Source organism: Oncorhynchus mykiss, chromosome 23, assembly GCF_057628025.1.
Source record: "Oncorhynchus mykiss isolate SJ-2025 chromosome 23, ASM5762802v1, whole genome shotgun sequence".
NCBI classification, from domain to species: Eukaryota; Metazoa; Chordata; class Actinopteri; order Salmoniformes; family Salmonidae; genus Oncorhynchus; species Oncorhynchus mykiss.
The window spans coordinates 19,089,729-19,110,151 of record NC_143044.1 but is presented as its reverse complement, the minus strand read 5'-3'; the positions used below and the strand labels follow the sequence as shown (position 1 = coordinate 19,110,151).

General features: G+C 43.8%; 1 protein-coding gene across 1 annotated transcript in view; it reads right to left on the bottom strand.

Annotated features, from left to right (window-relative positions):
* Window positions 1–473: 473 nt before the first annotated feature.
* LOC110502541 (AT-rich interactive domain-containing protein 5B) overlaps window positions 474–20,423 on the bottom strand; it is a 76,419-nt gene continuing 56,469 nt past the window's right edge. Inside the window, exons 7-10 of the mRNA XM_021580660.3 lie at window positions 16,204–16,256; window positions 14,603–14,700; window positions 5,882–6,095; window positions 474–5,739 (exon numbers count right to left, since the gene is read on the bottom strand). Of these exons, the coding sequence (XP_021436335.2) occupies window positions 3,817–5,739; window positions 5,882–6,095; window positions 14,603–14,700; window positions 16,204–16,256 (2,288 nt within the window). The 3' untranslated portion in view covers window positions 474–3,816. The remainder of the gene's footprint in view (window positions 5,740–5,881; window positions 6,096–14,602; window positions 14,701–16,203; window positions 16,257–20,423) is intronic.

Here is a 20,423-nt window from a genome sequence, read left to right as displayed (position 1 = left end):
GTATAAAAACGCCCAGTTGCCCATTATTTTGGCTACCATGGCTTGAAGAAGAGATTGCTGTGACTTTGAAAGAGTGGTCTCAAAGAAGTATAGGGGATTTAATGTCTGTGTGTGTCAATCACCAGTTTTAACCCAATTGAACATGTATGGGAGATCCTGGAGTAGCACCTGAGACAGCATTTTTCACCACCATCAACAAAACACCAAATTATGGAATTTCTCATGAAAGAATGGTGTCGCATCCCTCCAATAGAGTTCCAGACACTTTCTGGCTGCTCGTGATGTGACAATGCCCTATTAAGATACTTTATGTTGGTGTCTCCTTTATTTTGGCAGTTACCTGTACCTTTGTAGTTGGGTCTACATGACATTTCAATATTTCATCATGGATCTTCTTAGAAAATGAGTTATATTTTCCAACCTCACCCATCTGTAGTATAGTACCACCACAATTAAGGGGAGAAAGACATTCGTTGATAGTAAAATATTTTAATTAAATATACAGAGGATCATATAATACAAAATGTTTTTCTTCTTGTTTGCCAGCTAAATGATTGGTAAACAGATGGCACATCGTATCAAAAACACATTAAAGATGAACAGTATGGAAACAATGTGGGAAAACAAGCAAATAAAAAGTGTCCTACAAATAGTGTTCAGATCTAATATAGTAAGGTGACCTTTGACACATCTAGATTGTGTAAGCAGCTTTATGCATTTATACTATTTACAGATTATAACAACATATAACACATGATAAGACTATCAGAAGTCAACAGTATTTACATTATTATTTACAGAAGATGTCAGACAGAGAAAGATGCCAGAGAATAGTTTTGAATGTTAAGGAGCCTAAACAGTAGTTACTAAAGCTGCTGAAGCAAACATGACATTCAGAACATGTAATTGTAAATTAATGTTTATCTTAAGTGTCTGCTAAATCTCTTCTGATTGGCTTCAAGACAAAATTAAACGGCTATGTGTTACCTATATTTCATATGTCCCAAATATCCATTAAAACAGTTCTGATGGTTGTAAACCCAGACCAGGTGCTATTAGTCCTGAGGCACTACAGGGTTCCTTTTGATCACTGAGCCTGGCTGTGGCACATAAATCTATTCTAGTAGCCATTCTCTACACCAGTGCTTAACTATGCCTTTGCTAAACATTAACTATGATACTATACATTTACAGTCCAATGAGTTTGCACTGCAATGTGATGATGGAATGGAACCTTATAACTGTAGTGCTGCAACCAGTAATCAAAGATTAAGAAAGGCACATATTCACAAAGCAATAATCTACAAGACACATTTTTATTTATCATACAGTATGCTGTTGAACGAAGGAGGCTGAGTAAACAGCCATACATGAAAGAATAAGTGATTTTTCAGAGCTACAATGTGTCAAGATAAGTGCTGTCAGATGTCACAGTAGGCAGCATCAGTGACTCAAATGTTAAGCGTAGTACAAATACTTTCTGTTCAATATATTAATGTATCTGGGTCACCTTCCCATCTCTCAGGGGTCAACAAAACATTTTGAGAGAATGTTCCTGACAAGCGATACGACTCGCCTTAAAAAACGGATGAAAAACGTCAAATGTGGTTTCTTCACAGCTTGGGTGTTCTGATGAAAATGAGCTTTTATCTACAGTACCAGTCAAAAGTTTGGACACACCTACTCATTCAAGGGTTTTTCTTTATTTTTTACTATTTTCTACATTGTAGAATAATAGTGAAGACATCAAAACTATGAAATAACACATATATAATCATGTAGTAACCAAAAAAGTGTTAAACAAATATATATATTTTTTTGATTCTTCAAAGTAGCCACCCTTTGCCTTGATGACAGCTTTGCACACTCCTGGCATTCTCTCAACCAGCTTCACCTGGAATGATTTTTCAACAGTCTTTCAACAGTCTGTGAAGTGCTGACCCCCATGCTGAGCACTTGTTGGCTGCTTTTCCTTCACTATGCGGTCCAACTCATCCCAAACCATCTCAATTGGGTTGAGGTTAGGTGATTGTGGAGACCAGGTCATCTGATGCAGCATTCTATCACTCTCCTTGGTCAAACAGCCCTTACACAGCCTGGAGGTGTGTTGGGTCATTCTCCTGTTGAAAAACAAAATGATAGTCCCACTAAGCGCAAACCAGATGGGATGGAGTATCGCTGCAGAATGCTGCGGTAGCCATGCTGGTTAAGTGTGCCTTGACAGTGTCACCAAAAAAGCACCATCACACCTCCTCCTCCATGCTTTGCGGTGGGAACTACACATGCAGAGATCATCCGTTCACCTACTCTGCGTCACACAAAGATACATTGGTTGGAACCAAAAATGTCAAATTTGGACTCATCAGACCAAAGGACAGATTTCCACGGGTCTAATCTCCATTGCTTGTGTTTTTTTTGGCCCAAATAAGTCTCTTTTCTTATTGGTGTCCTTTAGTAGTGGTTTCTTGCAGCAATTCGACCATGAAGGCCTGATTCACACAGTCTCCTCTGAACAGTTGATGTTGAGATGTGTCTGTTACTTAAACTCTGTGAAGCATTAATTTGAGGTGCAGTTAACTCTAATGAACTCTTGGTCATCCTTTCCTGAGGCGGTCCTCATGAGAGCCAGTTTCATCATAGTGCTTGATGGTTTTTGCGACTGCACTTGAAGAAACTTTCTTGAAATTTAAAGAAAGTTCTTGACATTTTCCAGATAGACTACTTAGTAATGATGGACTGTCATTTCTCTTTGCTTATTTAAGCTGTTCCTGCCATAATATGGACTTGGTCTTATACCTCCTGTACGTTGTCACAACACAACTGATTGGCTCAAACTCCACTATTTAACTTTTAACAAGGCACACCTGTTATTTGAAATGCATTCCATGTGACTACCTCTTGAAGCTGGTTGAGAGAATGCCAAGAGTGTGCAAAGCTGTCATCAAGGCAAAGGGTGGCTACTTTGAAGAATCTAAAAAAAAACATATTTTGATTTGTTTAACAGTTTTTTTTGGTTACTACATGATTCCATATGTGTTATTTCACAGTTTTGATATCTTCACTATTATTCTACAATGTAGAAAATAGTAAAAATAAAGAAAAACCCTAGAATGAGTAGTTGAATCCAAATTTTGGACTGGTACTGTACATACAATACCTCAGGGCCTTGTGGTTTTGTACAGCACCGTGGTTTAACACAGTAATTCCTAAGAATACAGGTGTAGTTGACTTATACATGAACAGAAACAGGCCAAAGCACCACACTAGAGAGCTCTAAAAATATATTAAAAACTTGATTGAAGGTGGAGTAGCCTAATGCTTAACAGCTGCATTAACTTTTCCAATGGCAAACTTTGCGTAAAGAGTCTATTTTAGATAGGCCCCTCATGTTTTTTTTAGTGTTTCAACCTGATAAAATCCCCAGAACACATTTGGAGGATGAGGTTGTTGCATTGCAGTGATGTAGTCCATCCCTTTGGAGACCCAGCAAATCTGATTATCCCCCGACATGCATGCCAATGGCTTTTCTCTGTCTCCCGTCCCTCCACACTTAAAGATAGTAAGAACCTGACTGTTGAGCAGGAGAGAAAGGACCTGGTTGGTGAACACAAACACTACAGAGTGCAAATTGAGACAAGGTAACTTAAGTGGTGATACAGCACAGTGCAAAAACAAACAAAAAATACAAAAAAATGTAACTGTGTGCCTGACTAAATCCACCAGCTACAGTTAACCAGTGTTGTCATGCTTACTGAATAATAGAACACTAGATCCACTGTCCCAGGTAGACAGTTAAGCTCCATGTGGGTTTGTCTGTTAGAGTCTGGTGCTGGGGTGCATGGAGGACAGCTGTGGGTGGGTAAGGGTGGACAGGGGGTACAGGTGGTGCAGGAGGTCCCCGTACAGGGCCGCCCCCCCAGGGTGCCTGTAGAAGTGATGAGGGCTGGGCTGTGAGGCCATCAGCTGCCTCTGTAGCATCATGGAGTGGAAGGCTAGTGGAGGGACCAGGGGGGACACAGCTGTCTGGCTCTTCAGGTACTGGAGGTTGTGATGGAGAGCATCCTGCATCCCGGGGTACATCCCTGGGTAGAAGGGTGTGTGGGGAGGGTAGGTGTTGCCCTCAGGAATGTGGAGGTGGATGGCGTGTGCCGGTTCAGCTGGTTTGAGCTCCTCCCCCTGTGGGTCGCCCCTGCGGACAGAGCCGGCGGGGTGCATGGGGGTCACCACTCGCACCTTGCGGTCTGGCACCCCCTCGTTCTCTAGTTCCCCCAGGCTTCTCTTACTGGGTCTGGAGGCACCGACAGTCTCAGCGTGGCTTTTAGGGTTGAAGAAGGGCTGAGGGGGGTCTGGGCTTTGTTTGGGGGTAGATATTGTCATGGGGAGGACTCTGCATGCTTTGGGGTGATAGTCTAAACTCTGATGCATCATGGGATATGGGAGGCCACAGAAAGAGGGCTTTGTGAAAGACATTCTTTGAGTGACAGGCTTGGAAATACTGAAATCTCGGGGTTCCTCGTCCAATGGTCTATCCCCATGTGTTTGTGTCCTCTCAGAGAAGTGGGGAGCTCTGTAAGTCAACCCTTCTCTGTCAGGATTGTTTAAGCTGAAGCCCTCGCTGCTCTGACATTCCCCGATAAAATGTCCCTGTTTGTCTCTGTTGGGATAATTGGCCATTCGCTCTTGGCTCAGACAGTTCTCTGTCTGCCGGTAGAGGTTGTGTAGGTGAGGGGAGGAGTAGCAGTCGCCTGCAAAGCCTGGTGGTGCCTGACTGGGGTGCTGCTGTATCCGTGTCTCTCCTGCATTCTCCACTCCATCCTGGTGCTCAGTCCTGTGGAGGTAGGGGTGCCAGGGGGGGTTGAGCCGGGGCTGGAAGTGGCTCACTCTGCAAGTGAAAGGCTCAGACAGATCTCCCAGAGGACTCCTCTCTTGCTGGGGTTTGACGCTTTGGGCATGCTGGATGACAGAAGGCCTGAAGACAGGAGCCATCTCTGGGCTGTCCGGGATGGAGTCCTGCCTCAGTTTCACCACCTCCTCTACGCAGCTGTCGCTTACATCACCCACACTGACTGATGGAGTGGGAGGAGGAAGATGAGGGGAACTGAATGAGTAATGACTTGTCTCACAGACTTGGGAGAGGAGCTTCTTCTTGGCTAGTGGGGACATGACCCCCAGGTTGTCCTTGGAGTATGCTGTTGGCGTGTGCACGTGACACTGATTTATCTCTTTGTTTTTACTGGGGGAGTCCTGTTTGTCTGTGAGTGGTTCTGTAGAGTATAGCTGCAGTGGGGGTGGGCTCTGCTTACACATGGGCAGCACCTTACCCACCCTCCCACCATGTCCATAACTGTGACTGTCTGTGTCTTTAGCTACCGGAGTGTCAGGTGTGCTTGGGTCAGCTAGAATGCTATACCTAGGCTTACTGTTGTTGTTGTCCCAGTTGTGTGGATATGGGGTCTTAGAGAGGGTTCCATCGGCTTGGTCCCTTTGCTCAGGGTTGAATGTGTCTGATTGTGGCTGGCTGGGATGTCTCCACTCGGGCTGTGGACACAGATCACTGTGGAGCACAGGTGTGGCTCGGTGGCAGTCTGTGTTGGGGGGATTCAGGCAGGACACTTCCTCCTGGCTCAATGTCTCCTCTTTCTTCAGGGTGTGTTGTAACTCTTCTTCAGGCTCCTTTATGGAAAGAGGACCCTGCTTCATCACTGCAGGCTCCTGGTTCTCCTCTTTCTCCTCAGACACCTTATTGGGAAAACATGCCATACTGTTATTCAATACATATACATGATGCATGTGTGACATTGGCATATGTTATCTTTCTAGGAAAGAGTGTGTGTGAACGAGAGAGTGTGAGACAGACGGACAGAAAATGAGTAGGACTGACCTGTGAGAGCTCCTGGCTTTTTGCTGCGTCGTCGCTCTCTCTCTCCTTCCTGGCCACCTGTCTCTGGTTTAGTCCACCTTTAGGTCGTTTCGCTGTGACCCCTTTGGGTTTGGCACCCCCCTCTTGGGCCCCATGCTCCTGTTTTTTGGGTTTGGCTGAGGGGAGGGGTTTGTCCTTCTCTCCTTTGGTGTACCTCTCATAGGGTAGGAGGAGCCTGGAAAGGTCAGAGGGGAAGAGACTGAGTTAACCTTAACCTGAAACAAAGTTAAGGCTATAAATGTATCACCTCTTAGGAATGCTGTTACACACCCTGCCCATGTAGCTGCAATGAAACTTGTCAAAAAATCAACACATTTTTAAAGATTAACAACTATGTGGTCTCTCATAAGTGGTGCTAGGAATAAAACTGCAAAGTTTAATCAATTTCTAAGAATTTCCTCACACACGATTACCTCTGCATGTGTTTATTGGGTGTCGACATTTCAGGTTTGTGATCTTCTTCAACATGACAGTCAATAATGAAAAGGTCCAACTTATATTGTAAGAGGACATTCACTCTAGGAAGTAATATCTAGATAAACCAGAGATGCTAGGCCTACAACTGTGGCATAGACAAAGACACATAACTTGAATTACATCTGAAATTCAGAAAATAACTTTCAACCTTAATTTTGACACTTGACTGACCAGAGTACACTGGTGGTGGGCTTGAGTCAGTTAGTATAGACTATATAGCATGCTTCAACACAGAGCTGGTATGTGCTGAGAGAGCTGGGGAGCCAACTAACACCTGGCAGAGGGCCTTGAGATGAGGCAAGGCTGAGGCCCCCAGTTAGGGTGTGTTAATCTTTACATCACATTACCAGAGAAACAGTTAACACACTACAGCTGCTAGAGTAACTAAAACAACATCCATTCTGACTGAGCTGTGCTGTTGATGAGACTACAGTGTGGGTTCTGACACCATGGGGGTTATTATCACCAAGGTCTTATCAAATGTGTGAAACAATATAAGGACAGATGAAAATGCTGAGGAAAAACATGTGGCATACTCTAGGTTAAACACCACAAAACATTACAGTATCAAATATCGAAAAGAGGTACCAGCCAGTGAAGAAATGTTCAATATTATTTTGGAAATTCTCGCCTCACCCATTCCTTTATGAGGCCAGCTTCCATGATAGCAATCCAAATGCTATTAGGAAACAACTTAGGCATGAACACGTTCTCATGTGTGCACATTAAATAGTCGCTCAATTCCCCTTTTAAGGGACTTTGTGGTAGAACAAACAAGGAATCGTTAGTGGTTCGCTTGTTCACAAACAGAAATGCCTTTAATGTACCAGTGCAGTCAAAAACGTAATATTCCTGTGTTTTAAATATACACTGTATTTCCACACTATGAGGTTGGAATAATACTGTGAAATGTTGAAAATTATGATAATGTGTTTGAAAAGACCACTTGAAATTTCAGTCTGTTTTGGTGGGATGGTGTTTTGGCCTGCCAGGTGACATCACGACACTCGCCAGAGGTAGAGCACGACACTTGCACCCCTTAAAGCAGGGCAGTGTAAGCAGAATTGTCTCATTGAGCTATTTTTTTGTTATTTAACTAGGCAGGTTAAGAACAAATTCTTATTTATAATGACAGCCTACCCCGGTAAAACCCTAACCTGGACGATGCTGGCCCAATCATGGCCGTTTGTGGTACAGCCGGGAGTCGAACCCGGGTCTGTCGTGACACCTCTAGCACTGAGATGCAGTGCCTTAGACCACTGTGCCACTCGGCAGAGTGTTTAAATATAGTATAAATAGTAAAAACAGAGCAATGTTTTTTAAAAGGCTGAAATGTATACACATTTTCCTAATATCTGAGACTTGTTTTATTGAGTTTTTACCTGAAATTGCAGTAACAGCCTGTTACATTCTGAAATTGTTACAGTCGCTGCTGGCTGCACTGAGCCATGTAAAACTATGGAAGCCCATCCCCACCACCAAACACATGTCAAATGCAGATCATACAAATAGGATATGTTTTTTCATTGTAATATTGTGTGGACATTTCAGAGGTGGCACCACAGGTCCCTGAGTGGTGGGGGGGTAAATTGTTTTTCTGGGGCCCAGAGTTTTACCCGATCGCGTAGTAACCTAAACAACTCCGGACCCTAGGTGTAGCATACAACATAGTAATACATCAGCTGTAAAAAACAAACATTTTATATGGGCTATGATGGGACCAGATCATTTTTATAATCAGGTAAAAAAAAACGGGCCCTAAGGGAGGATGAAAACATTAAAACCCTTTACACAGACAGAGACAACAACTGCAATTGGACAAAAACTAACTGGGCTGAGGTCACTGTATGCAGCGTGGCATCGTGCAGGCCTTCTGCATCTGTAATTAAAAAGATACTGTGTGAGTATGTCATCACTGTTGATTGACTTCATTCCAATCCTTTTGGATTAAAAAGGCGAATATAAACCACATTTGATCACACTCACATTTTCTCAGTACACAAATAAATGGGCCCATTTTAAGCTATAAAAACAAAGCTTAGGCTATAAAAACATGACGTTACGTTTCCCCTGGCCAGGCCCAGATGGGATCAGAATGCATAGGCTTCTCTAGGCTACCTGCAGATGTGGTTGTTATCAGGAGGCTACAGTTGATCAGACTGAAGCACAGACTAATTGTGCACGTTGACAAATCATGAGGCATTTTATTTTTTGGTGGCGGGTAATGCCTTCCATATAAAACAGCTTGTTGTGGTGAATTCACTTATACCCACGGTTTCAGTCGCAATTTGCTTTTACCACATGATGTTTTGCATGATATTGAAAAAAATGAAGCCTAGTTTGGGGGTCAATCGTACATTTTTGATAGGCTAACGTTAATTGATGAAGACATGCTGTTAGCAACTCTGTGCTTTTGTATTGAAGCTAAAATGTAATGAGTGTAGCCTACAGATGAGAAAATAAACCCTTTGTCTGCACATACAGTACCAGTCAAAAGTTTGGATACCTATTCATTCAAAGGATTTTCTCTATTTTTACTATTTTCTACATTGTAGAATAATAGTGAAGACATAAACTATGAAATAATGCCAAGAGTATGCAAAGTTGTCATCAAGGCAAAATATTTTGATTTGTTTAACACTTTTTTGGTTACTACATGATTCCATATGTGTTATTTCAGAATTTTGATGTCTTCACTATTATTCTACAATGTAGAAAATATATTTTTTTTTAAATGGAATGAGTAGGTGTGCTGTGAATTTTTGCATTATTCAAGAGTGTAATATGGTTTGGTTGCATTATTCAATAGTGTGATATGTTTTAGAAGAACATTTTCTGTCATTGTTGAATATTTTGTGCTTACTGTGATATTTACGGTCAATTTGAGCTGTGGACCAAACATGTTGCGTTGCCAGCCACAATGTAAGGCAAGGATGTAATGTGAATTGAAAAGTTGAATTATCTTTCACCACCCTGCTCCTCAGACTCTCCTTTACACAGGATCTTGTAATGGGAATAGAGCCTAAAAAAGAGAGTTCCAAACCTCTCTGCCAATAACATCTAGTTTTCAGTTTTCCCCTCCCCACTCAGACCACTCCCTGACACTTCTAGCAAAATTCTTGCTTTAGAAATTGCTCTTTTATTTGAAAACAATCACAATAAGGTACTTCATTTTTACAGAGAAATTTGATACTGAGATAAAAATGGCTGCATTGGTTCAAGCGGCTCAGTGGGATTTCTCAGAACCAAACTGCTGGCAGCAGAAGCAGTAAAACTAAATTTCATACAGCTGGCACCGGGCCCCAGGCCAAGAAAGGAAATGTACGATTAAATGTGACTTATTTGAAAGAGGGAGAAGGAGAAAATAGAGACGGCGAGAGAGAGAAGAAAGACAGATGTTAATGGAGTGAAAAAATTATTCACCATAAACCACTGCACCATTGAGAAATAATGTGATGAACTCGACGTGACTTACTGTATAAATAGAGTAAGGAAAAAAGGGAGCAATTTCATATACACTCACATTTCAAGTCTGCAAAGATACTGTACCATCTGCTGTAAGAATGAACACCATGCCCTTCTGTGTTTGGCGACTAGCAATACCAATTACAAATCAGTATCTATCAGCAGACATGGATGACAATGAAATAATCCTGCATTGAGTTTTAGGAGCTTGGCTACAGACGAAGATACAACGTTCTATTGGATCAATTCACACCTGGGGGGGGGGCTCAACTTACTGTTTAGAGTTAGAATAATAGAATACACAAAGTGCAATTTCTAAATTTAGTTTAGGGATGGCTCTGACTGCATGTGTGGATATGGATGTGGGTATGCAAATGCACGAGCGAATGCGGTCTCTCATGACGAAACCCAATTTTTTTGTATGGCCCCCAACCCCATCAAAGTTGCCCTGCCCTACATTAATTCTCCAGAATGCCACTGAGAGGTGAGGGTACCGTCCATACTGGTGTGCTTGTCACATCTCAGTGGAACATTCTCCTTTAAATCCATGTCACATCACAATTGTTAAACTCAATATTCCAGATAGTCTTTTATTTGATTTATTTTTGGAAATGAAAAAAAAAAGTAACACTGTTCTATTAGCACGGCAGGATTATTTTCTGCTTCTCTGTTGCTGAACAGTTAACTATGAAAACTCACATTATAAATAGCACCCAGTGACTCTGTAAAATACCGATAATAAGTACAGGGAGAGCATATAACATTCTCCTGATCACATAATACAGCAATGATAATACAATATGACTTATGTAAGTAGTAATTTCCTGAAAGCAGGGGGCCGGGTATGCAATCGAGAGGCCATGAAAGGAATTCAGTCCACATGTGAAGGCAGCAGGGAGGCTCTTTGCACAGTGATAGGTTACATTTATGTAAATATAGGGCTTTCTCTTATATAAATCCTTGGTTGAGTTCAAAGCAGGAAATGCCTCTCAGGAACACTTCTCGTAATGAATATCACAGGCAATATCAAAATCAAATGCAACATACTTTCCTGCACACCAGAGGGCAGAATGAGCACAACATGACATGGAAAAGTCAATGAGGGAATTACTCAATGAGGGAAGGAGAGCTTACATTTCTGTGAGGTCAATAAATACTTAACTTCCGCTCATGGCTATTCATCATTGAGCCTTTACATGAGCAGCCATTTTCTATGATGTTCACGGTAGATTTGAGTACGCAACCTATCCACTAATAAAAAATAAAAAAGTTCAATAGGCAAAAGAGACAGACAGTGATTTCTCTAGCATATTGGAATGTAATTAGGCTGAAGACATTTCTTAGTATAATATATTGTTGTAAGATTGTTTGGAAATCAATACAATTGATGTCCCATTAAAATAATGCACTTACATGCCAAACAAGCAAATAGGTTTTTATTAACAATTAGCTGGTCTGTCATCTGAGTTAAAGGGGATTTACCTGTGGAATCCAAGAAATGCCTAAATCACCAAAGTGCCGGAAACCCCTATAGGCTATTTCATTCAGTACTTTTCCTGGTGCTGAAATTAATTTGAGCTGGCGTTCTGTTTAGTTCATAGGTTTTCTTAATGCGTTAACGGAACCCTATTTTGGGATAGTTTTAAAACAACCTCTTGAAGAGAAGAAGCATAACATAAAATACATATTCATCACCAACTGTTATGTTTAGGCTGCTTCAAAGAACTGGCAAAACAATAACTCCTGTCTGTACAAAAGCAAATACCAATCTTCAGAGCCGAGTCAGAGCGGGATAAACAGACATTGTTCCCTCAGCTTTGGAAAGATTTGGCTTCAAAGCCTCTCTTTTGTAGAAAGTCAACCACTTCAAGTGATCCTGATTCACGCAGTTAAACAGGGCAGTGAAAGGCCTTTTGTCGAGTCTGGAAATACCAGATCTAAAAATGACCTTTACCATTCCCCCAAGGCTAAACTACATTCAACTGCACACAGCTAACCTTAATCATGACAGGTGTTGGGCAATGGATGGTAAGTGTTTGTATTAACTGCTAGATATTATGTCTGTTGTTCACTGCGTAGAACATTATGTTCTTCAATCCAATCTCAACATTAGGAACAGATTTATAATATAGTTAAAAGAGTCTGTTCATCATTACACATCAACAAAAATCACATGAACTGTTCCTAAGCCAAAGGCAAGAATGTTTAAAATAATACTGTGAATTGTTATCAGTATTTCCGAATGTCTAACTCTGCAAGTATGGCACAATTTGCAAGCCCCTAAATGCAAACACTAGGTTTAAAAGCCTAGTATATTTAATGTGGGTTAGTTATTTCTTTGTTGTGCCAGGTGAATGAGGAGGGAGAGCAATCAAACTTCATTCATCTAAGTGCTATCACAGCTGTAATCTGTCCAGTAGTTTTTTCCTATAGCTTGTCATTTTAGGTTCTTACAGCAACGTGTTTTTTTTAACTCATGTTGTAAGATTTGTAATAAAGAGACTTGAGTGTTGCATAGAGGAACAAGAAGCAACACAGAGTAAGGGCTGTGTTTAGGATTTAGTCTACTCTAACATGATCCACGGGGTGGCGACTTGCCAAGTTGTTCCAATTTGTCATGAGCCTATACACTGTGGGATGCATTTTCAATTTGAGGTGCAGCTTGAGTGAGAGCAGAGGCACACCAATACCAGGAGGAATGCATAAAAGAATCAATGGTATCGTCTGCAATGTATGCAAAATAATCCAACCCTGTATCCAACCCAAATAAATATTCACACTCTAGTGTGTACATGTTGTTATTCATCAGATAAAAAAACGGCCATTACCTGGTATATTAACTAATATGAGTGAAATGTATTGTTATTTGTTATACTCTGTACAACCTCTGAGAAAATAATTATCAATTGCCTCCACTGTTGCCATGGATATTCCCCCCTGCAATTACATAAAAAATCCTATGCATGGCAGGCATTAAATCTGCATTAACACAGGAACTATCAGAGTGACAACATGTACAGTATAAATGTAATGTTTCTGTAGCACTAGCAGCTCACACAGAAAGTGAGAGCTTAAATAACTAACGGCAGCAAAAAGCCACTGACCTGTATAATCAAAAAATCAGCATGAAGCGGCATGCAGGGAGAGAATGCAGCAGTCTATTTCAAGGTTATTGATGCCATCTTTTCATGACCTCATTTTTAATTCAGGGAGCAGAGCTCTGACAGCTAATCTTGGGAAACGGTTTAAATAAATATCATTAAAGCTTTCCCAGCTGGAGCTTTAGACCTTGGGTTGGACGTTAAATATAGATTGTTCCCTTTAAGCTAATGCACAGTAGAATGGCTGCAATGAGCAACTTTCCAAATGACAAGTACCTCAGAATGAACAGAACAAAAGATAACCTATGTTCTCTACTGCCTGCTGCTCAACACCATAAATACAGTCATTATTTTGATCTCTATCATTGAAAATAATTTCTCCAAGGCAACCGTTTCAGATGACTTCCATTAAAGAGGTAAATGGATAATGTGGATCATTTCAAATTGCAGTCAGGGCTTGGGGACATTCAAAGTCCCAAACAAAAGACCAAGATCAGCACGTTCAGTTAATATAGTGCAATTACAACCAAATGTTTCCACTACTTCTGACTTGGGGGGGGGGGGGTAAATCAAAAGACGTTAGGATAAATGTTGCATGCTCTAGTTTAAATTACTTATTGTGTTCTCAATGCTGAGTAATCATTAAGTGAAAACAACGACGCCACCAGGGACCAAACACATCCTTCACCAAACCGACAAACAGGGTCATTTATCATATACTTCCAAGGGAGAGAGAATAGCTTTGTTTCCTGAGCTAATACGATGAAGTTAATTGCCCTCCTAGCTGCTGGAATAGTGAGCCTCAGCTAAAATTCTCCTCCCCTGGCCTGTTAGGGTTCAGCTGAGATTTCCCGCTCTCTTTCTGACAGGGTGATATTCACTGCAGTGGGGATATTTTGGGGATGTATTGATTCAGCACAATTTCTCAGCTTTCTGTGGCGGTATTGAGAAAGGCCAGCGCAGCAGTCACACCTCACTGGTCCCCCCCAACCCCCTGTGCTGACACTGTCTATACCAGTCCTCCTACTCATGCAGGGCTAGGAAAGGGCTTTCAAAAGGCAGAGCAAATACAGTCCCTTCTGGCTGCACAGGAAGTTTAATTAAGCTGCAGTGCTATTTGGTATAATCTAACTGCTCAACCATATTCAAGTATCCAATTTTGTATGAACTTGTTCATAGAGCATAGATAAACCTACACATATTGACAGAGCAATTCAGGCTGACTATTTGTCATTTGCCTAGATCTATACACATACTCACTATATGTATTCACAATATTGCTCTGCATGCCCTCTTTTGACACGTAATCTGTGTGTGTATGCATAATATCTTCAGGCTCCACCAGGATCATATCCGTTTGCTGTTTGCTTTGGTTCGGACCCTCTCAATAAAAAAGGCTGGTTGGAGAGAGAGATGTGTGAATGGTTTGGTGAATATAGCTGTGCTCTGTGTTAGTATGCATGGAGCAGCAGTGTGAGAGAGAGTCTGTGGACATGGCTAAAGACATCATGTCAGGAATAGCAAGGAAGCCTTACTTCCCTAAGCAGGGTTTACATGCACCTGATACTGGGGCTGAGAGTAGCGCTCCTCTTCCTCCACTGCATTAGGAAAATGGGACAGGGCTTTGTTAATAACTCACCTCTCGTAGTGTCTTCGTGTGCATGTGGCGGCACTTGTGCTCCCTGGGTTTCCACCCAGCTCATCATATACATTTTTCCACTGTCTGCGAACTGTGATCTGAGAGAGAAAATGATTTTAATTATCCTGTATATAACTATGTGATAGCATCTTTATAGATAGTATTAAACACTCACACTAGGAAAATGACCAACAAAGTTATTAAGTGTGCCACAGAGACCATAAAGATTTGTGTCTTTTAAGCCCAGATTGGCTGGGCACCAATTGGTGTATGACACTGAAATAAAATACATCCAATCACCATTATTTGATGCAAAACCATCTCCATAACATGCCACCAGCTGTAGCTGGCTACTGCAGTCTCTACCTCAGCAGGGGCAAAACAGGGAAAAGTACAGTCCAGTGGTAGAGATGCATAAAATGCCTCGCGAGTGGCGCGGTGGTCTAAGGTACTGCATCGCAGTGCTAGCTGTGCCACTAGAGATTCTGGGTTCGAGCCCAGGCTCTGTCGCAACCGGCTGCGATCGAGGGAGATCCATGGGGTGGCGCACAATTGGCCCAGCGTTGTCTGGGTTAGGGGAGTTTGGCTGGCAGGGATGTTCTTGTCCCATCGCGCAGTAGCGACTCCTGTAGCGCACAGGGAACGCTGACGTTTTTATTTGTTTTGGTCTTCAGCAATGTTTTTTTAGGCTGTTAATGCACACACAAAACTTTCTCGAGGCAAGTTGAAGTCGGTAGCCAAAGTCTAAAACCCCTTTGTTTGTGATTGGTCAACAGTAGGGATTCTTCAATGAAGTGTTTGTTGTAATTCAACAGGAGACAAAATAGTTTATGTCCATTTTTTCACTTGAGAAATACCGAACCAAACACCTTAGTTAGATGTAAAATTGCTCTACTAAGATCACCTCAGCAAAAACATCAAAATTAACAACAGATTTTTTTGAGTAATCTTAGATTAATTCTGACTATTTTAATTCTGACTAAGGTGTCTCAAGATGGACAAATATCTATTGCTGCTCTTTTCACATTTTCAGGGCAAACTTTTAAAGGAGTATGTGAGCACACTCATTTGTTCAAACCGAAGCATGCAGAAGACTTATTATACCATTAAATACATACTGTGACTACACAAACCAACCACATGGTTTCCTGCTCACAAAGCAAGCATGAAAGTGATAATCAGCTGTAGATAAAAAGCCTTCAAAGGAAACACATCCCGATTACATGACAAGTTTCCTGTTTGGTGTCTCGTCTCTCTGTATGACTATATGTGACTAACGAACTAACCAATATTCACAATGCATTTACTCTTCACATCAAAAGATACAAGAATTTCGGAAACACTTCCCAAATTAGTACTGAACAAATGTGAGGTAGGCTGCCAAGTGAAAGGCCCCGTTCTGCTGTCTCACTGTATATAATAGACAGCTTGATTTTAGAGCCTCAACATGGTGAAAAAATGACAGACTTCACAAATGTCCCTGAAATGGAAGGGTAAAGTGTTTTCCACTTAGAGGGGGTTTAAAACAAAGGTATCATTTTGCAAAATGTGGGCTTGACCAAGATTGTGAAGTATGGCGCAGGACATATGTAAACACTTACCAACTCATATCCTCCGAGTTTCTGAGCAGCTTGAAACATAGTCCAAAGGTTAACTGTTAGAGGGACAACAAACAGGGAGATCAATGGTATTCAGTCAGATCAACAAATGCAAATATACTGTCACATACACTGCATTCGGAAAGTTTTAGACATTATTGCAAATGTACAGTACCAGTCAAAAGTTTTACTATTTTCTAAAACTATGAAATCAAAACTATGAAATCACACATATGAAATCATGTAGAAACGAAAAAAGTGTTAAACAAATCAAAATATATTTTATAATTGAGATTCTTCAAAGTATCCACCCTTTGCTTTGATGACAGCTTTGAACACTCTTGGCATCCTCTCAACCAGCTTCATGAGGTAGTATATTATTTAACCATTATTTAACTAGTCAAGTCAGTTAAGAACAAATTCTTATTTACAATGACAGCCCATTTGTAAAGCCCCCCCGGCCAAACCCTCTGCTAACCCGGACGACACTGGGTCAATTGTGGGACTCCCGATCATGGCCGGTTGTAATACAGCCCGGGATTGAACCTGGGTCTGTAGTGACACCTCTGAGATGCAGTGCCTTAGACCCCTGTGCCACTCAGGAGGCTCACCTGGAATACATTTCAATTAACAGGTGTGGCTTGTTAAAAGTTAATTTGTGGAATTCCTTTCCTTCTAAATGCGTTTGAACCAATCCATTGTGTTGTGACAAGGTAGAGGTGGGATACAGAAGATAGCCCTATTTGGTAAAAGACCATGTCCATACTATGGCAAAAACAGCTCAAATAAGCAAAGATAAATGACAGTCCATCATTACTTGACATGAAGGTCAGTCAATACACAAAATTTCAAGTGCAGTCGCAAAAAACATGAAGCGCTATGATGAAACTGGCTCTCATGAGGACCGCCACAGTAAAGGAAGACCCAGAGTTACCTCTGCTGCAGAGGATAAGTTCAGTTAGAGTTAAGCGTGTCCGCCCTCGTCTCCTGTCTCTCAGGGAAGGCCCTGGATTGGGCCAACGCCGTATGGGAGGAAGGAGGAGCGGTGCTGGACCAATTTGAGGATTTCACCCGCCGCTTCAGGGCATTTTTCGAACGTCTCGTACACCTGAGAAAGGAGACGAGGAGCGCACAGGAGTTCGCATTGGACTTCCGGACCCTGGCCGCCAGCGCGGGCTGGAACGAAATGGCCCTGATCGATCACTACCGTTGTAGTTTACCTGAGGACGTCCGTTGGGAGTTGGCCTGTAGGGACACAACTCTGACCTTCGACCAGCTGGTGGACATGTCCATAAGGTCGAATAACCTGCTGGCTACACGCGGACGTCCAGATCGGGGTCTGTCGATTCCATCCCCCAGCACCACCACTCCAACGCGCATGGAGCTGGGAGGTGCTGCACTTAGGGCGACCGGAGGAGGGGCCGATCCATGCACCATCTGTGGCTGCAGAGGGCACACTGCTCAAGTTTATTTTTTGTGAAGAAGAAGGATGGAGGTCTGTGCCTGTGTATTGACTATCGAGGCATCAACCAAATCACTGTAAGATACAGTTACCTGCTGCCTCTCATCGCCAGTGTGATCGAGTCAATGCACGGGGCACGCTTCTTCACAAAATTGGACCTCAGGAGCGCTTACAACCTGGTGCGTATCCGGGAGGGGGACGAGTGGAAGACGGCATTTAGTACCACATCAGGGCACTACGAGGTCCTTGTCATGCCGTACGGGTTGATGAATGCTCCATCAGTCTTCCAGGCCTTTGTTGACAAGATTTTCCGGGACCTGCACGGGCAGGGTGTAGTGGTGTATATCGACGACATTCTGATATACTCCACTACACACGCAGAGCATGTGTCCCTGGTGCGCAAGGTGCTTGGTCGACTGTTGGAGCATGACCTGTACGTCAAGGCTGAGAAATGCCTGTTTTTTCAACAGTCCGTCTCTTTCCTAGGTTACCGCATTTCCACTTCAGGGGTGGAGATGGAGAGTGACCGCATTTCAGCCGTGCGTAACTGGCCGACTCCCACCACGGTAAAGGAGGTGCAGAGCTTTTTAGGGTTTGCCAACTACTACAGGAGGTTTATCCGGGGTTTTGGTCAGGTAGCGGCTCCCATTACCTCACTGCTAAAGGGGGGACCGTTTGCAGTGGTCGGCTGGGGTGAACAGGGCTTTTGGTCACCTGAAGGCTCTGTTTACCTCGGCTCCGGTGCTGGCTCATCCGGATCCCTCTTTGGCAATCATAGTGGAGGTGGACGCGTCCGAGGTTGGGATAGGAGACATGCTCTCTCAGCGCTCAGGTACGCCACCAAAGCTCCGCCCCTGTGCCTTCTTTTTGAAGAAGCTCAGCCCGGCGGAGCGAAACTATGACGTGGGGGACCAGGAGCTGTTGGCTGTTGTCAAGACCTTGAAGGCGTGGAGACATTAGCTTGATGGGGCTAAACACCCTTTTCTCATCTGGACTGACCACCGCAATCTGGAGTACATCCAGGTGGCGAGGAGACTGAACCCTCACCAGGCAAGGTGGGCCATGTTCTTCACCCGTTTTGTCTTCACCCTGTCCTACAGACCAGGTTCCCAGAACACTAAGGCAGACGCACTGTCACGGATGTATGACACAGAAGAGCGGCCCATGGATCCCACTCCCATACTTCCGGCCTCTTGCCTGGTGGCACCGGTGGTGTGGGAGCTGGACGCTGATATCGAGCGGGCGTTACCTACAGAGCCCACTCCCCCTCAATGTCCAGCTGGGCGTCTGAACGTTTCGTCTGCTGTCCGCGACTGTTTGATCTATTGTACCCATACGTCATCCTCCTCTGGTCATCCGGGCAACGGTCGGACAGTGCGCTGTCTTAGTGGGAAGGACTGGTGTTCCACTTTAGCTAAGGACCTGAGGGTTTATATCTCCTACTGCTCGGTGTGTGCCCAGTGCAAGGCCCCTAAGCATTTGCCCAGAGGGAAGGTTTTCCTGTCGTCTCCTCCCTTTGCCCGGTCTCCCTACGGCCCTACAGACTGTGGAAGCCCTGTTTACACACTTCTTCTGGCACTACGGGGTGCCTGAGGACATAGTATCTCATCGAGGTCCCCAGTTCATGTCAAGGGTCTGGAGGGCATTCATGGAACGTCTGGGGGTCTCGGTCAGCCTTACCTCGGGTTTTCACCTCGAGAGTAACAGGCAGGTGGAAAGAGTGAACCAGGATGTGGGTAGGTTTCTGCGGTCCTGGCCAGGGGAGGGCGGCGCTCGTACCCTGGGCAAAGATGGCCCAGAACTTGCTCCGCCACTCCTCCACTAACCTCTCCCCCCTCCAGTGCATCCTGGGGTACCAGCCAGTCCTGGCGCCTTGGCATCAGAGCCAGATCGAGGCTCCTGTGGTGGACGACCGGTTTAGGCGCGCTGAGGAAACATGGGACGCCGCTCATGTGCACCTTCAGCGGGCCGTGAGGCGCCAGAAAGCCAAGGCAGATCGCAACCGCAGTGAGGCCCCGGTGGACCGGGTCTGGCTCTGGACACAAAACCTGCCCCTCCGCCTGCCCTGCCGGAAGCTGGGCCCGCGGTTTGTAGGGCCATTTAAAGTCCTGAGGAGACTGAACGAGGTATGTTACAGGTTACAGCTTCCCCCCGATTATCGTATTAACCCCTCGTTCCATGTGTCTCTCCTCAGGCCGGTGGTAGCTGGTCCACTCCAGGAGTCTGAGGTGCGGGAGGTTCCTTCGCCCCCTCTGTACATCGAGGGGCCCCCGGCGTATGCAGTTCGATCAATACGGGATTCAAGGCGTCGGGTGAGGGGCCTTCAGTACCTCGTGGAGTGGGAGGGGTACGGTCCGGAGGAGAGATGCTGGGTGCCGGTGGAAGACGTATTGGACCCCTCGATGCTGCGGGAGTTCCACCGTCTCCGTCGGGATCGCCCTGCGCCTTGTCCTCCGGGTCATCCCCGAGGTCGGTGCGCTGCTGGAGCCACGCGTCAAGGGGGGCTACTGTCACAACTTCAGTCGAAGTCGATCCCTCTCCTTGTTCAGGCGGAGTTCGGCGGTCGATGTCACCGGCTTTCTAGTCATCACCAATCCACTTCATTTTCCATTTGTTTTGTCTTTGTTTTCTACATACCTGGTTTCTATTCCCCAATTACATGTTCATTATTTAACCCTCTGTTTCCCCCATGTTGGTGTGCGTGTTTGTTTATTATGTTCAGGTTGTATATATTTTTTTTTTCACCTTTATTTAACCAGGT